The following is a 15,245-nucleotide window of genomic DNA, read 5'->3' as shown; positions in this document are numbered from 1 at the left end:
TGTCTCGGCATGTTTCTCCTTTGGTTTATCCTGCCTGGGACTCTCTGTGCTTCCTGGACTTGGGTGGCTATTTCCTTTCCCATGTTAGGGAAGTTTTCGACTATAATCTCTTCAAATATTTTCTCAGGTCCTTTCTCTCTCTCTTCTCCTTCTGGGACCCCTATAATGCAAATGTTGTTGCGTTTAATGTTGTCCCAGAGGTCTCTTAGGCTGTCTTCATTTCTTTTCATTCTTTTTTCTTTATTCTGTTCTGCAGCAGTGAATTCCAACATTCTGTCTTCCAGGTCACTTATCCGTTCTTCTCCCTCAGTTATTGTGCTATTGATTCCTTCTAGTGTATTTTTCATTTCAGTTACTGTATTGTTCATCTCTGTTTTGTTTGTTCTTTAATTCTTCTCGGTGTTTGTTCTTTAATTCTTCTAGTTCTTTGTTAAACATTTCTTACATCTTCTCGTTCTTTGCCTCCATTCTTTTTCCAAGGTCCTGGATCATCTTCACTATCATTATTCTGAATTCTTTTTCTGGAAGGTTTCCTATCTCCACTTCATTTTCTGGGGTTTTATCTTGTTCCTCTATCTGGTACATAGCCCTCTGCCTTTTCATCTTGTCTATCTTTCAGTGAATGTAGTTTTTGTTCCACAGGCTGCAGGATTGTAGTTCTTCTTGCTTCTGCTGTCTGCCCTCTGGTGGATGAGGCTATCTAAGAGGCTTGTACAAGTTTCCTGATGGGAGGGACTGGTGGTGGGTAGAGCTGGCTGTTGCTCTGGTGGGCAGAGCTCAGTAGAACTTTAATCTGCTTGTCTGCTGATGGGTGGGGCTGGGTTCCCTCCCTGTTGGTTGCTTGGCCTGAGGCGACCCAGCACTGGAGCCTACCCGGGCTCTTTGGTGGGGCTAATGGTGGACTCTGGGAGAGCTCACGCCAAGGAGTACTTCCCAGATCTTCTGCTGCCAGTGTCCTTGTCCTCACGGTGAGACACAGCCATCCCCCACCTCTGCAGGAGCCCCTCCAACACTAGCAGGTAGGTCTGGTTCAGTCTCCTATGGGGTCACTGCTCCTTCCCCTGGGTCCCGATGCACAAACTACTTTGTGTGTGCCCTCCAAGAGTGGAGTCTCTGTTTCCCCCAGTCCTGTCAAAGTCCTGCAATCAGATCCCACTAGCCTTCAAAGTGTGATTCTCTAGGAATTCCTCCTCCCGTTGCCGGAACCCCAGGTTGGGAAGCCTGACGTAGGGCTCAGAACCTTCACTCCAGTGGGTGGACTTCTGTGGTATAAGTGTTCTCCAGTTTGTGAGTCACCCACCCAGCAGTTATGGGATTTGATTTTATTGTGATTATGCCCCTCCTACTGTCTCATTACGGCTTCTCCTTTGTCTTTGGATGTGGGGTATCTTTTTTGGTGAGTTCCAGTGTCTTCCTGTTGATGCTTGTTCAGCAGTTAGTTGTGATTCTGGTGCTTTCCTGCAAGCCAATCTTTTTATCGGGTTTCTGTTTCTTTGTAGTAGCTTAATCTCAAGGCCTTGCTTTTGGGCTGCCATTTTGAAAACATATGCCATTCATCACAAATAATCACAATTCAAATACTGATGCAAGAGATGCATAAAATTGATGTATAACATGTTGAAGTATTTAGGGAGACGTTTACTGATATATGCAACTTTCTTTGAAATGCATCAAAAAACAAGATGGATTGACGGATGGGGGTGTGGACAAGTGAGTATAGATAAAAAGCCAATTGTGGAATCTGGGTGGTGGATACGCACATAGCAATTGTAAAATTTTTTCAATTTCATTGTATATTAGAAAATTTTCATAACAAAATGTTGGGGAAAATGTTCATTTGTATTGTGGAACATCTATTGATTTTTTTCATTATTAAAAGGTAAGCCTGTAAAATATTCAGTTGCTTGTTATATCATACTTTATAAGTGAAAAAGACATACCACTGATTCCATATCATGAAGTGTTATTGGCTTGTGCAGCATCATCTTGTAAAATGGTCGGATGAAAAAGCCTTGTAAAAAATCAAATATATTCAAAATGATTACCAAGTGAAAGAAATCAGATAATTACATTAAAAAAAAGTTTTATGCTTAATACTAACCATCCAACAGTTTGCCATGATAAACTGCCATCCCAGCTACCCGGCCAATAAACTTGAAGTAAGAGAGGTGATCTTCATTACACAATCCAGAGTTGGGATTTATCTGTAGGGTATAATTATCCCTGTAAAGATAACCACATTTAAATGTTCCTTTCTGTATTTCACACAAAAATTTTAATATGACAAATAACTGTAAATCATCTCCCTCTTTTCAGAGTTGTTTACCTCTGTTAGAACCATATTAGACCATTGGATTTAATGGTTTTAAAAATAGTCATTTTGGTCAAAAGGTGGAAACAATCCAAAATGTTATTGAAAGATAAATGGATAAACAAAATGTGGTATATACACATAACGGGATCTTATATAGCCTTCAAAAAGAAGGAAATTCTACCACATGCTGCTACATGGATAAAACCTTGAAGACATTATGCTAATGAAGTCAGTTACAAAAAGACAAATACTGTATGATTCTACTTATATGAGGTACTGACAAGAGTCAAATTCATAGAGACAGAAAGTAGAATGGTTAATGCCAGGGAATGGGGGAGATAGTGTTTAAAGGGTACAGAGTTTCAGTTTGGGATGATGAAAAAGTTCTGCAGATGGATGGTGGTGATGGTTACACAACAATGAATGTATTGTACTTAATGCCACTGAACTATATACTGAAAATGATAAAAATGGTAAATTTTATGTTATGTATATTTCACCACAATTTAAAAAAGTTATTTCTGAAACAACATTAGTTACAGTCTCCCTTTTCTGACACATTGTGATGTACATTTTCCTTGCATCATATCACTCTGTTACTTTCAAAACAGTGGTTTTCTTTCTGTATACAGTCATTGTAAAGGTACTTACGTAGCAGAATATTCAAACAACCCATAATAAGGGTTAAACATTTCCTTCGAAATCAGAAAGAACCATTCTCTGGCGACTCCTCCATAATCTAGTCCCTTTTCGCCATCAAACTCAATCCACAGTCTAGCCTTGAGGAAGTCTGCTCTCTTGACCCCCATAATTCTCCTGTAAGAGTCCTCAAGGACAGTTGCACGGCGAAGTTTCATTTCAAATTTGTTTGGAATGTCATTCTGGAAACCCAGAGAAGAGAGACTCATGGTTTAAATCAATTCAACAAGACGACACATTTCTCTCACGAACGTTATAAAGTTCACTGTATTCTACCCTGTACCCAAGATCCTTTTTCGGGGAAAACAGGACTAGGTATATTGTCTGTATTTCCTCCACAGTATGAAAGAACTAATGCATTTTCTCTAGTCACTTGATTACATAGACTTCTGATTTTCACATCTGAAGCAGCAGCTACTGATGGTGGTAATTAGGCTCACGTGAACTGTTCATGAACAGTCCTTTCCGTCTTAAGATCCAATGAAGAAGACCATTAGTTTTACTAAAATAAATATGGAATGAGTCCAATGTTAAAGAAGCAGAAATTCTTTCTGAGAGACAGCTTTCGTTACTGGAAAATAAATTTAAAAATAGAGTGCAGAAATATGTTGAATATATGCATTATTTAACATCTAAATTTAAGTTATAACATTTCACTTAAGTTATTAAACTTAAGTTCTAAAGATGGTCAGTTTGGCCACTGCCTGCTACTTGTCTGCCTGTTGGCTCAGGGTTCTTCCCCGCCCTCCACTTTTCCTCCTTGGAGCCTGCCCGCTTCACTCGTTAACAGGTGCTAACATCTACAGACTGTGCCAGTACTGTTCCCAGCGTTTTAATGGGTTAACTCATTTACTCCTCATAGTAACACTATGAAGAAGCTACTATTATTGTCTTCATTTTATGGGTGAAGAAACTAAAGACACAAGTTAAGAAAGTCTTAGCTCCTGAGTCTCTGTTCTTAGTGAATGAGCTCCGTTGCCTCACTCATCTTTTGTACATACTTTGCTTATACGACAAATGTAGATAACTATGCTTTTAGGCAGATCTTGTTGTAAATTACATAGAAATATATCTGAATATTTTATTCTTGAGTGCTTTGTGTGCAACGTTCAAGTGGAAACCATGAAAAGAAAACATACTATCAATATTCTGTCACTTCAAAAAGAGGGTTAGCTCTAAGGGAAAAAAAAATCAATTTCACTATCAATATATTTAAGAAAAGTGGAAAGCCCTATAGAAACATAATAATACAAGCAGTTTATATAAGCGATATAAGCATAACATAATCAGTTTCCTCTGCTGCTTATGCAATTTAAAAAAGTGGTAAGATTGGAGAAAAGGAATTTTAGAATTTTAGGCACTAGGCAAACAGTGCAGGTGACTCAGCAAGCATTTACTGAAGGCCCGCTCTGGGATAGGCCCATGCTAGGTAGGTATCGCAGTGGGGCCAGAGATGGGAGGAGAAGGGAGTAAAAACATGGCATAAGAAGATGTGGTCACTTTCTCAAGGAGTTTATAATTTGGTTTGTGTGTGAGAAACAAATGTAAATGTTACTAATTCTGAGATTTAAAATAGAAATAGAAGCAAAGTTCTGTGGGCAAAAAGACTGAGCTATTAATTGCAAGTGAGACAATCAAGGGGGCTTCAAGAGGGGAAGGGAGAGAGGGACTGAGGAACAGCATGCAGGAAGGGTCTAAGCCATTTGACAGCTGGATGGTACAGAAGGAGGAGGGGAGGGAGAGGAGGGATTAGAGTGCAAGAAGGTACAGAAGCAGTCTGAGGCCACAGTGTAGACAGCGTGAAGGCTGACCAGGAAGAGCTGCTGAGCAGGAAGCCACAGGATCGGACTGGTGGGTTCTCAGAGGCTGATGGCGTCGAGTGTGAAGGGTGTTTTTAAGGAGAGACAAGAGGCATGCTGGTCAGTGAAAGACCCCTGACACAGACGGTGTGAGAGAAGATGAATGGACCATGTGAGTGAGCAGTGGCAACGAAGAGAGGGCTGAAGGAGAAATTTCCACATCTGAGCTGAGTGGTGGACCATGCATGGGTTCTAGAGTCAGTGGACCCTGTGTTCAAGTCCTGGCTTCACCTCACACATCTTTTCGAAGGCTTAATTTCCTCACCTATAAAATAGGGACAGTAACAATATCGACCCTCAGGGAGCTGTTTCAGGACTTACCAGGATAACGCATTTCTTGCGCTGACATGATACCAGGCATGCAGTGATCTCAGTAATGATCAGCCACCCTTATTCCTAACTAATGAGATGTTAAGGATGAGGCAGAGGAAAAGGATAAAGACAGCTCAAAGCTTTGGAGCACTGATTTAGATAGTTTCATCTGCATCTTTCTTTTGCTGTGATGTGTCCAGATAGGGACTTTATTTTTTAAATCCTGCTTGGGACATTTTGTTAAACTGAGGATTCAGATTCTCAGCCTCTTCCTCAGGCTCTCCAGTCTCTCTTTCTGGAACAGCTTCATGCTTCTTAAGCTTTCTTTCATAATTTTAATCTTTTTATATATCTTTGTTGCATTCTGGGTAATTTCTTCTCTTAATCACCAATCTGATATGTCAGGTGGCTTAAGAGCATGGACTCTGGCGCTAGGCCACTTGGTTTGTTTCTGGCTTTGCCACTAACAACCATGGAACTTGATCACATTGCCTAATTTCTCTGAGCCTCAGTTTCCTCAGATCTAAAATGTGATAATAATAGTCCCTTCCTTGTAGAGTTATTGTAGAGATTACACGTAGATAATACATGTAACTTGTTAAGAAAAATGCCTGGTATGGAGTGAGAGCTCAATAAATATTACTGCTTTCATATGGTTTTTGTGTTCTGTGACCTGTTGCCTCAACAACCATTAGATACTGTAACATGCTTATAAGTGTTCAGACTGGCAAATGGAGAAGCTAGTGCTTCTATTCCACCAGTACAGTATTAAGAATGAAAATATTTACCAGACAAGTAACTCAAAATAGACTTAAAATCCCAAATAATTTTAAGAAGTAGAAAACAAATTTCCAGAGTGATTTTAACAAAAAATTATTATTGAAAATGAGTTTAAAACATTGATGACATTTTAGGACTTTATTCAGGCATAAAATATTTGCACTAAAAAACTATCATATTTCATTTTTTTTTTTTTGTTAAATTTAGGATGAGAAAATCTGTGGAAGGAGACCCACCATCTTGAATCTGGAAAAGCAGGCTTCAGGCTTGGAAGGCAAGTAAGTGTAACCCAATAGAGCCACCTAGTGGCAGTACTCCTAAACTGCAGGGCAAGGGGAAAAGCACGAGCAAATTAGAAAGGCATTAAAAAATGGTCATCACCTTCACAGATATAGAGAACAAATTAGTGGTTACCAGGGGGAGAGGGAAGGGGGGAGGGGCAATACAGAGGTTGTGGGGGGAAGGGTTATTATGGAGTTATATGAAATCGTGTGTGTGAAACCTTTGAAAACTAAAGCACTATGGAATTTAAAGAATCTTTCAATCAATTTTTAAAAATTACTCAAGAAAAATAGTCATCATCAACAGAAATGAAATAGATGGGCAGATGAGTTTAGTTCCAAACATAATGAATTTGTGGTGATGGAAAAGAGAGTAGTGAACATTTCCGATAAGCAGAAGGAGACAAGCAATAAGAGGACTGCTCCAACCACAGCTGTACTGTCAAATTATGAAGAGATATATTATATTTGAAGCTGTAAATAACGAATGACTAACACTGGAAAACAATAGTCAAAGCAGAAAAGGAATCCAGAGAGTCCTCCTACACAATTAAGTCCAGGCCTGGGGATAATCTCCTGAGCTACTCTTGCTTAGTTTCTACAAAACCCAAACCCCACAAACCCACGAGGAAACCAGATTAGAGCTCTTTAAAAGCACACTTCTAATACTATTTTTCTATATTACAAGGTATATTGAAAAATGAAGACATAAAATAACTGTGGTCTCTAATCATATATTACAGGTACTCAAAAAATACACATCCTTTCCCTAAAAGAAACTATTCAAAGTTGTTAATATATAGAATAAATTCTCTGTTACTTTTTAAAATGCATTTCCCATGCTTTCAGTCTATATGACAATCATTCCTGAGAACTCGTTATAAGTATCACTAACCTGCTTCTTCAACTTTCTTCGGAAGAACTCATACTTTCTTTTGTAATCCCTGGAGTAGGGCACTGCCTTGAGTTGAAAATTTTGGAAAAATAAAGAAGGTTTAAGTTGTTTCATTCTGGAACAATTTAAAAAACTCCCCTCTGGGTATTTGATGAATATAAGTTAAAGGCATTAAAAGAGAATATTTGAAAAGAAAAGTTTAATTCAAAGAAAAACCATATATACAATTTAAAAAATTTTAATTTCTCTGTTTAAGATAAAATTGTATTCAGCAACTCCTATGGCTGTAATTTTCATCATACAATATTCTTGAAATGCAACAGGCCAGAAACAGGAAATGTCTTCCAAGTAGAGAAATATTAGAAATGAAAATTTCCATTTCTAAAGAGGCTTTCAAAGTGATTTCTTCATTAAAGGAACAATTTGAAAAATATACTTTTTGCTTGAACTCTGAGGAGTTGCCTTTTTTATCCATTACTTTAAAAGACTAAACATGGAGTCAGAAGAGTAATCTACAAGAACTGTATCTTCAATTTTACTTATTTTTGTGAATTAGGAAACAGTTAAAATCTGAAAAACTAAAGTTGGAAAAAGAAGCTATATAAATGAGAAAAATGATTTTCCTATCATTAATCTGACTCAAAAGAGTAGTGTAAATATCATACATGGTAATAATTGTACTTAAATGTGAGTACGTCTTATATACCGGTATTTACAACGATTTCAACTAAAAAGATCAAGTCATGACCCTGAGTTGACAGGGTGCTCTCTGCTTCCTCACCAGATACACTCTTGGCTCCTCTGATCTGCCGAGGATTGCCAGCCTTCTTCTTCAGACAATGGCAAGTACCAGCCTGAGCACGGCAGCCCACTGCCTTAGTATTTGACTGTCTGGCTCACTGGTCTCACAAGGCTACCGTGCAGAGTAAGGATAATGACTTTATATGCTCTTTTCAAATAACTGAGACCTGGTGTATGGGCGGTGGGGAGAGGGGAGATCTGCAAATGTGCTTTCCTCTCGACACCTTTAGTGCTATGTCCTTGATCAAACGCCCTTGAAGAGACAGGTAAGGGGACAACCCCATCAGAGGATCCTGATACAAAGAGACTTACTGGTCCAGTTATTGCTACATTCTGCAACCGAGGATCTTCCCATTGCGTTCTTTTTATATCTGAAGAAAGAGAGAAAAAAAGATGTTCTCCATCCTCACGCACAAAATTCGATACTGCAAAAGATAATGTAATGAAAATAATCACATTGCACATACTGTGATTTATGTAGAAGATTCTTCCATCGGTGTGAGTTCTTTCTTCCCATCCTGGCTATAATGAAAAATAGATTTCAATTACGTTAGGAAAGGGTTTTCGATGTATGGGCAGAGAAATAGATTTGGTTATATGGTTGATTTAATTTGCATATTCCATTCTTAGTAGAAGACATCAACACTTCAACAATAATATTAACTATAGTTGTTAAAGAACTACTGTATTCCAAAATACAAATGTTTGAGATAGCCAAGTTAGATGGGTAGCAGTTCTATAAACTTACAGGTAAAGGCCCCAGGTCATTGGAAGAATCAAGTGATGTCTTTCCTCTCACATGAGCTGGAATTTTCAGTCTTGGGTCTTCCTTTTTTGGTAGAGTAAATAAAGAAAACAATACACACACACAAACTTTAAAATCATGAAAGTCAATCTGTTACTATGTTTTCTAATATCAATGGATATCACTTTTATTTCTTTTGCTTACTCTATGAAATAATAGGTTCTCATCTAAAATCTATCACTCACACGCTACAAAATTCAGTTCTCAGATCTCAGAGGAGGATCAGTATTAACTCACTACCTCTTTCACAGAAACCATTCGGAGTATTTTGCCCACTCTTTATGGATTGTGTCACTATCTAGGGCTCTTCTCTAAATAAAAACTGGTGTAAGAGTGGGACATAAAACTGGAGCACATGTTATTTCTGAGGCCCTGAACATGCTTCTAGGCACCTAGCTGCTAAGGTGTTAATTTATTAATATTTTTGAAAGATAGGAAGGTAAGTGCAAAAAGGTTATTAAAGGCAATTCAAATTGTTGAAAGAAAGAACAAAATTTAATTTATTTGGATTTATTGATATATATTATAATTTTAATATTATTTTCTTAAATCATTTATTGTATAATTTTAGTTTTATTTAGGTATATTGGTGTTTTAAACAAATTTATTAATCAAAATCTCTTCATCTGCTGCTGATTTTCAGTAATTTTTCAATTAGTGGTGACACCAACTGCTCAACAACTTTAAGCCGTATCTTAAAATAAAAATACCTATTCTACCTAGTCTCATAAGTTTTTTTGGGTACTATGAGATATGGATTCAAAAGTACTTTGGAACTATAAGCCTTATATAAAGGGAAAGGATTATGACTAAATATCTTCCTCAGTATTCATGGCTAGTGAGCTAAAAACTGCAAACATGGTAATTCCCTGGGGGTCCAGTGGTTAGGACTCCACACTTCCACTGTAGGGGGTGTGGGTTCGATCCCTGGTTGGGGAACTAAGATCCCACAAGCCGCACAGTGTGACCAAAAACACACACACACACACAAAGACAAACAAACAAAAAAACAAAAAAAACCCAAAACTGCAAACAGGAAGTAAATGAATCTCCATGACAGTCCCCCCAAATATTAAAAATAGGCATAAACATATTGAATAGAAATAATCCTATTAAGAATTCAACATATCTCTAAATGAGGACTAGGAAATGTAGGGTATATTAATGTATAATTAAAGATTATCAAAAACTACACATGAGAGACTATTATTGTTGTTATAAATTTAAACTGGAGAGCACTGAAGTTACCCAGGTGGTGGTTTTGGTGTTGTGGTCAATGAAGAAAGGCCTCCCATTTGGTGCATGCCGGACTTCCCAGCCTTTAGGAAGGAATCCTTGCTCCACGTCAGATGGCTGGGTCACCTGCTGTGCTGCGTCACTCGTGGGGGCCTGTGGGTGAGGGCCTGCAGAAGAACCCTGGCTTGACGGCAGCTGACTGGTCTCCACTGTGGCCTAGCACGTTAATTCAATCGTGTTGCAGTGTTTATAGAGAACACACAAATAGCTGTGGTTAAAAAGGTAACTTAACCTGCAAACAGCACACACAATTATAAATAGGCCTAAAGATTGGAGGCTCATTTTTCCAATACAGTGTTTTGTCAAAGTTTGTTTTTAAAATAATTTATAATTTCTCAGCTAATTCTTGAGCAGTAAGAATGCTGGTTAACCGTCAGTCTGTTAACCCTAGTTGCAAGGGAAGCTGCAGTGCCAAGTGGAGAAGGTTGTCTTTGCTCACCCAGAAGACTCATATAGAGTGGGAATTTCCTATACACAAAAAGTGGGTTCAAATGCTGGGAAGACAAAATGAATGACAAACATATACTACAGAAATGCATACCTGAAATGTAATACATTCATGTGATGAAATATAAGGCAGTAGTTAAAAGAAATACACTGGATTTATATATAAAACAACATGATAGGGTTTTAAAACAATGGTGAGCAAAAAAATATTTAGAATTATATAACACATCTTTGCAAAACTTGACACATGGACATAAATAACATTTTGCATTGTTTAGCTCTCTATTAAGTACATAAAATAGGCAGGAAGAATCCCCAACAAGCTCACGATGGTAGTTCCCTCTGGGTAGTGGGGTCAAGTGCTTGGCTAAAAGGAATTTAGTTTTATCTGTAAGATTTTATTTTAAAAAAGAAAATGTCTAGAAACATATGATGATTTGTTAATGGCGGTAAATTCAGGGTGTTAAGAAAATGGGTATTTACTATATTATTCTCTGTACTTTTCAGTTTTAAAAAATTTCTCAATAAGAGACATGGTGATAAGACAAAATATTTTCCTAAATGCTTACAAGGAAATATTACAAAAGGCACTCACTGTTGCTAAGGACAAAGTGTCATCATGACAAAGTTCTTTGATAGATACTAATCGCCAAGATTATCTTTTAGCAAAATAATGATCTTAACCATTCAAGTTACACAATTACCCAGTGGACCAGATCATTTACTTTGTCCTCCTATTCCCAATTGGACTTGTTTTACATAATAACAAGTGGTGATTCATGTATATTAGAGATCTGCAGGAAATGGCAGACAATTAGCACCAATATCAGAAAATAATTAGAAGCATCCAGCATATACTATAAAGTGACGTAATAGCTTCCACAGAAATATGATGGTTCAAATTATGTAAGAAAACACATTAATGGATAGATTGCAGGGTACCTGTACAGTGGGCTTTATCCAGGTAGTAGTTCTGCAATTATGATCCACGTAATATGATCTTCCTCTTTCATCTTGTTTTTCTTCCCAACCTGGTGGTAATCCAGATGAAGTAGGCAAGAGCTAAGTGAAGAATAACAGAATAATTAAATATTAATAAGAAAGAATCCTTTTTAAAAGGACCACATCCCTTTTTCACTGCTAGCTCTCTTTATTTTTATTTTTATTTTTTTAAAGATTTTTTTTTTGGATGTGGACCATTTTTAGAGTCTTTATTGAATTTGTTACAATATTGCTTCTGTTTCATGTTTTGGTATTTTGGCTGCGAGGCATGTGGGATCTTAGCTCTCCGACCAGAGATCGAACCTGCACCCCTTGCATTGGAAGGCGAAGCCTTAACCACTGGACAGCCAGGGAAGTCCCACTGCTAGCTCTCCTTAAAATGAATCATGTTTTAAATCATATTTTAAAGTGTACAGCATTTCACTTAAAAGAAAAAACTCCAGTAGAACAGATAATAATGATGAGAATGATAACACTAAAAATCATGAGAGTAATAACCACTGCACACTAAGTGCTTTAACACAGATCATGCCATTCAACCTCCACACAAACCTTAATGAGATAATTAAGATTACTGGCCCATTTTACTTAAGGATGAAACTGAAGCTTAGAAAATGGAAGCAATTTCCTACCAGATAACATTGCTAGTGTGGAGCTGAGATTTGAACCCAGGTAGTCAAACTACAGAAATTATCACCCATATGTGCCAAGTCCAAAGTTACCCCTGCTTTCTTTCTGTGAGGGCTGGGGACGTGCTGATTATTGTAGTTTATTACTAATGAACAAAAAAGGTCTAGTTTTCCAGGTTTACTTAAAATAGTCCAGGTCTGGCCTTCCTTTTGTCTTTTTTTTTTTTTTTTCCATGAGCTTTAATTTAAAAAAAAATTTTTTTGGCCATGCAGCATGTGGGATCTTAGCTCCCCGACCAGGGGTCAAATCTGCGCCCCCTGCATTGGAAATGCGGAGACTTAACCACTGGACCACCAGGGAAGTACCCATTTTGTCTTAGAGATTAGACTCTCCAAGGTTTGGCCTGGTTCCCTAATGTCTCTTACATATAAAAACTATCACACTAGTCTGTTCACTAGATATACTGTTCCCTAGATGTATGGGGGTAGATGTACGTTGCTGACAGTTATGATGAGCTGTGAGTCTACAAAATAATGGAATTCAAATTTGCCCAACTTTACAAATGTCCTACAGCTGGTGAGTAGATAAATGGGATGTAGTAGACGTATCTACACGATGGAATATCATGAGCTACTGAGACATGTCACAACATGGATAAACCTCAAAAACATCACATGAAGTGAAAAGAGGCCAGATACATAAGACGGCATGCTGTATAATTCCACTTATATGAAATTTCTAGAAAAGGCAAAACTAGCAACAAAAGCAGATGAGTGTTCACCTGGGGCTGAGAGTAGGTATTAGGATTAAGAAAACTTTTTGTGGTGATGGGAGAATCTCAAACTTGACTGTGGTGATCTTTGCACAACCGCATAAATTTACTAAAACTCATGTACTTGTGTACTTAAAAAAGGGTGGATTTTATGGCATGTAAATTATACCTTAAGAAAGCTGTAAACAAGCAACCAAACAAAACAGACCTCTAATCAATGTATTGAGAAGAAAAAGGCACGGAAATAGCTTTTCCAGTACATAAAATGTAAATCATCTCTAGATTCTGTGGCTCATCTGGTGTACTTAAAATAGTTTCTTGGATGAGTGCCTGTCAGTCAATCAGAAATTCACCAGTTTCAACGCATAGAGGAGATGATGGAGCGAGGCGGGAGGAACACCAGGGATCTCCTTAAGCGGCTCCAGGCGATTGGAGGTGGCCAGACACGGGTTAGTAAGCGCGAGAGGAAGGCTGGGGAGGGCAGTCTTGCCGTGGCATCCACCCTCGTGCTGGTGGTCACTGGTGACTGGGCCAACTGCACAGGTGGGTACCCCTTCCTTCCTCAGCACAGGGTCCAGGTCCCTCTCTTGATGCAGGGCCACCTTTTTAGATAGATGAGCCGCTCCTAGGTCGAGGACTTCTGGGCCTGTGCATTCCTTTGCTGGAAGTCCCGTGAAAGCAAAAACAATCCCCGCTTTTCAAAATTAATATACAGACTGCCATTCAAAATCACAAATGGTTGGTGGGAAAAAAGTGAGGCGGCCAGTCTAAGTGGGGAACTGGAACACTCGCAGACCCAGAATGGGGAGAGAATTAGGACAGGGACACAGGCTATTTGGAAGAAAGAGCCCAGACAGAAGGGAAGGTGGCACGGGTGGGGGCGGGGGGGGGGGTCTGTGGGTGGCTAAGAGGGAGGGGAGGCTGAAAGGGCCAGGAGCCTGGGTGCTTACATTTGGTTTAAAAAACAAGCGGAGACCATGTGAGGAAGAGACAAACTCAAAGCAATGACGGTTGAGCCAGAAAAGAGGATGGAGGCCATGACGTTGTTAGGTCTAAGCTCCAGCCCAGGTCACGGCTGGATATGCTACGGAGGAGGCAGCAGACCGCTCCTCAGTGGCTGATGAAGTCCATCCTGGCCGCCAAGCCTGCCGACACCGGGGCACACCTGCCTGAGGGACCGGCCCCTGACGCAGCTTCACGCACGTGGCGGAAACAGCCGCAAGATGCCACGGGCCAAGCTCAGAGCAGAGGCCGCTGGAGACCACAGTCTCGATCTGTACGCAACACCTCCAGCCCACACAGCGCTTCACCTGCCAAGCCCAGACGCTACCCACCAGCACATGGGGACTTGGCTTTCTCGTGATGGGAGAGACAGTTCTCCAGGTTTTGTCTTTAAAGGGCCTACCTATCCCATTTCCCCTCCCTCAACCTCATCCCCCAGAGCCCAGTTGCTGTGCTGGATCAAACGTTCATGTTCAGCGTTCCAAAAGAAAAGAAGTTGCTGCGTCTTATATGTTTATTGAGGATTGAGAGGAGAGGCTAAAACTCACCACAGGAAGTGTAGGCTGTTCCTCAAAAGTATAGGCTTGTAAGCTGCCTCTTCTGCTGGAATGATTCTTATAAAAAAAAAAAAAAAAAAAAGAACGATAATAACTTTAGGTCTCTGCTTTGTCTCTGAATGGCAGATAAGGTGGCAGGGTGGGTATGATGGGGCAGAAGAAAGAACACCCACTCCACCCACTCTCAGCCTCGCTCTACACCACCCCACCCCCACCGATGCCTTCCAACTTCCAGCTCACACTTGTCCCTCGAGTCCTAGACTGTCTCCTGGTCACTTTCTCTTGAAGGTCTAACAGAGAACCCTTTATTGTGTCCAAAACTGGATTCAGCTTTTCCCTGTCCACACCCACTCAAACCTGTTCCTTTGCAGGTATTCCTCATCTCAGTGGGCAGCAGGGGAGGCCAGCAGCTGCCCTAGGCAGACATCGGTCAGCCCCCGATTTCTCCCCCTCCTGTCCCTTACAGCCGGGTCAGTTACCAGATCCTACGCATTCTATTTCTTTACTAGCTCTCAAACACATTTCCCTTACACTTTTTTTTTAAACTTTAAGTTTTCATCATTTATCACCTTGACTATTACTGTGGCAACATCCTAACAGATGTGCTTGCTGCAAGTCTTATTTGCTTAAATCTACTCTCCATACCCCGTGCTGCAGCCAGAGAGCGTTCTGCAGCGCAGATTTCATCACATCATTCTCTCACTCCGAGCCCTTCAATGACTTACAGTCACTAGGATAAAATCTACAGCACAGAACACAATGTTAGTGAGCTTCCGGACCTGGCTCTTCCTGC

The 15,245-nt window shown here is 39.5% G+C and overlaps 1 protein-coding gene across 6 annotated transcripts in view; it reads right to left on the bottom strand.

Moving 5' to 3' along the window:
• The window catches only part of NEDD4 (NEDD4 E3 ubiquitin protein ligase), a 151,967-nt gene that overhangs the window by 26,054 nt on the left and 110,668 nt on the right, over window positions 1-15,245 (bottom strand). For all 6 annotated transcript variants that reach the window (XM_036843381.1, XM_036843382.1, XM_036843378.1 and 3 more), the window contains 10 exons: window positions 14,444-14,509; window positions 11,432-11,551; window positions 9,995-10,198; window positions 8,690-8,770; window positions 8,409-8,463; window positions 8,254-8,312; window positions 7,141-7,206; window positions 2,966-3,195; window positions 2,102-2,223; window positions 1,941-2,011 (listed from right to left, as the gene is read on the bottom strand). In XM_036843381.1, the coding sequence (XP_036699276.1) occupies window positions 1,941-2,011; window positions 2,102-2,223; window positions 2,966-3,195; window positions 7,141-7,206; window positions 8,254-8,312; window positions 8,409-8,463; window positions 8,690-8,770; window positions 9,995-10,198; window positions 11,432-11,551; window positions 14,444-14,509 (1,074 nt within the window). The remainder of the gene's footprint in view (window positions 1-1,940; window positions 2,012-2,101; window positions 2,224-2,965; window positions 3,196-7,140; window positions 7,207-8,253; window positions 8,313-8,408; window positions 8,464-8,689; window positions 8,771-9,994; window positions 10,199-11,431; window positions 11,552-14,443; window positions 14,510-15,245) is intronic.

The sequence above is a fragment of the Balaenoptera musculus genome, chromosome 2 (assembly GCF_009873245.2).
Source record: "Balaenoptera musculus isolate JJ_BM4_2016_0621 chromosome 2, mBalMus1.pri.v3, whole genome shotgun sequence".
NCBI lineage: Eukaryota > Metazoa > Chordata > Mammalia > Artiodactyla > Balaenopteridae > Balaenoptera > Balaenoptera musculus.
The sequence above is the reverse complement of the archived record's forward strand: the minus strand, read 5'-3'. Positions and strand labels throughout refer to the sequence as shown.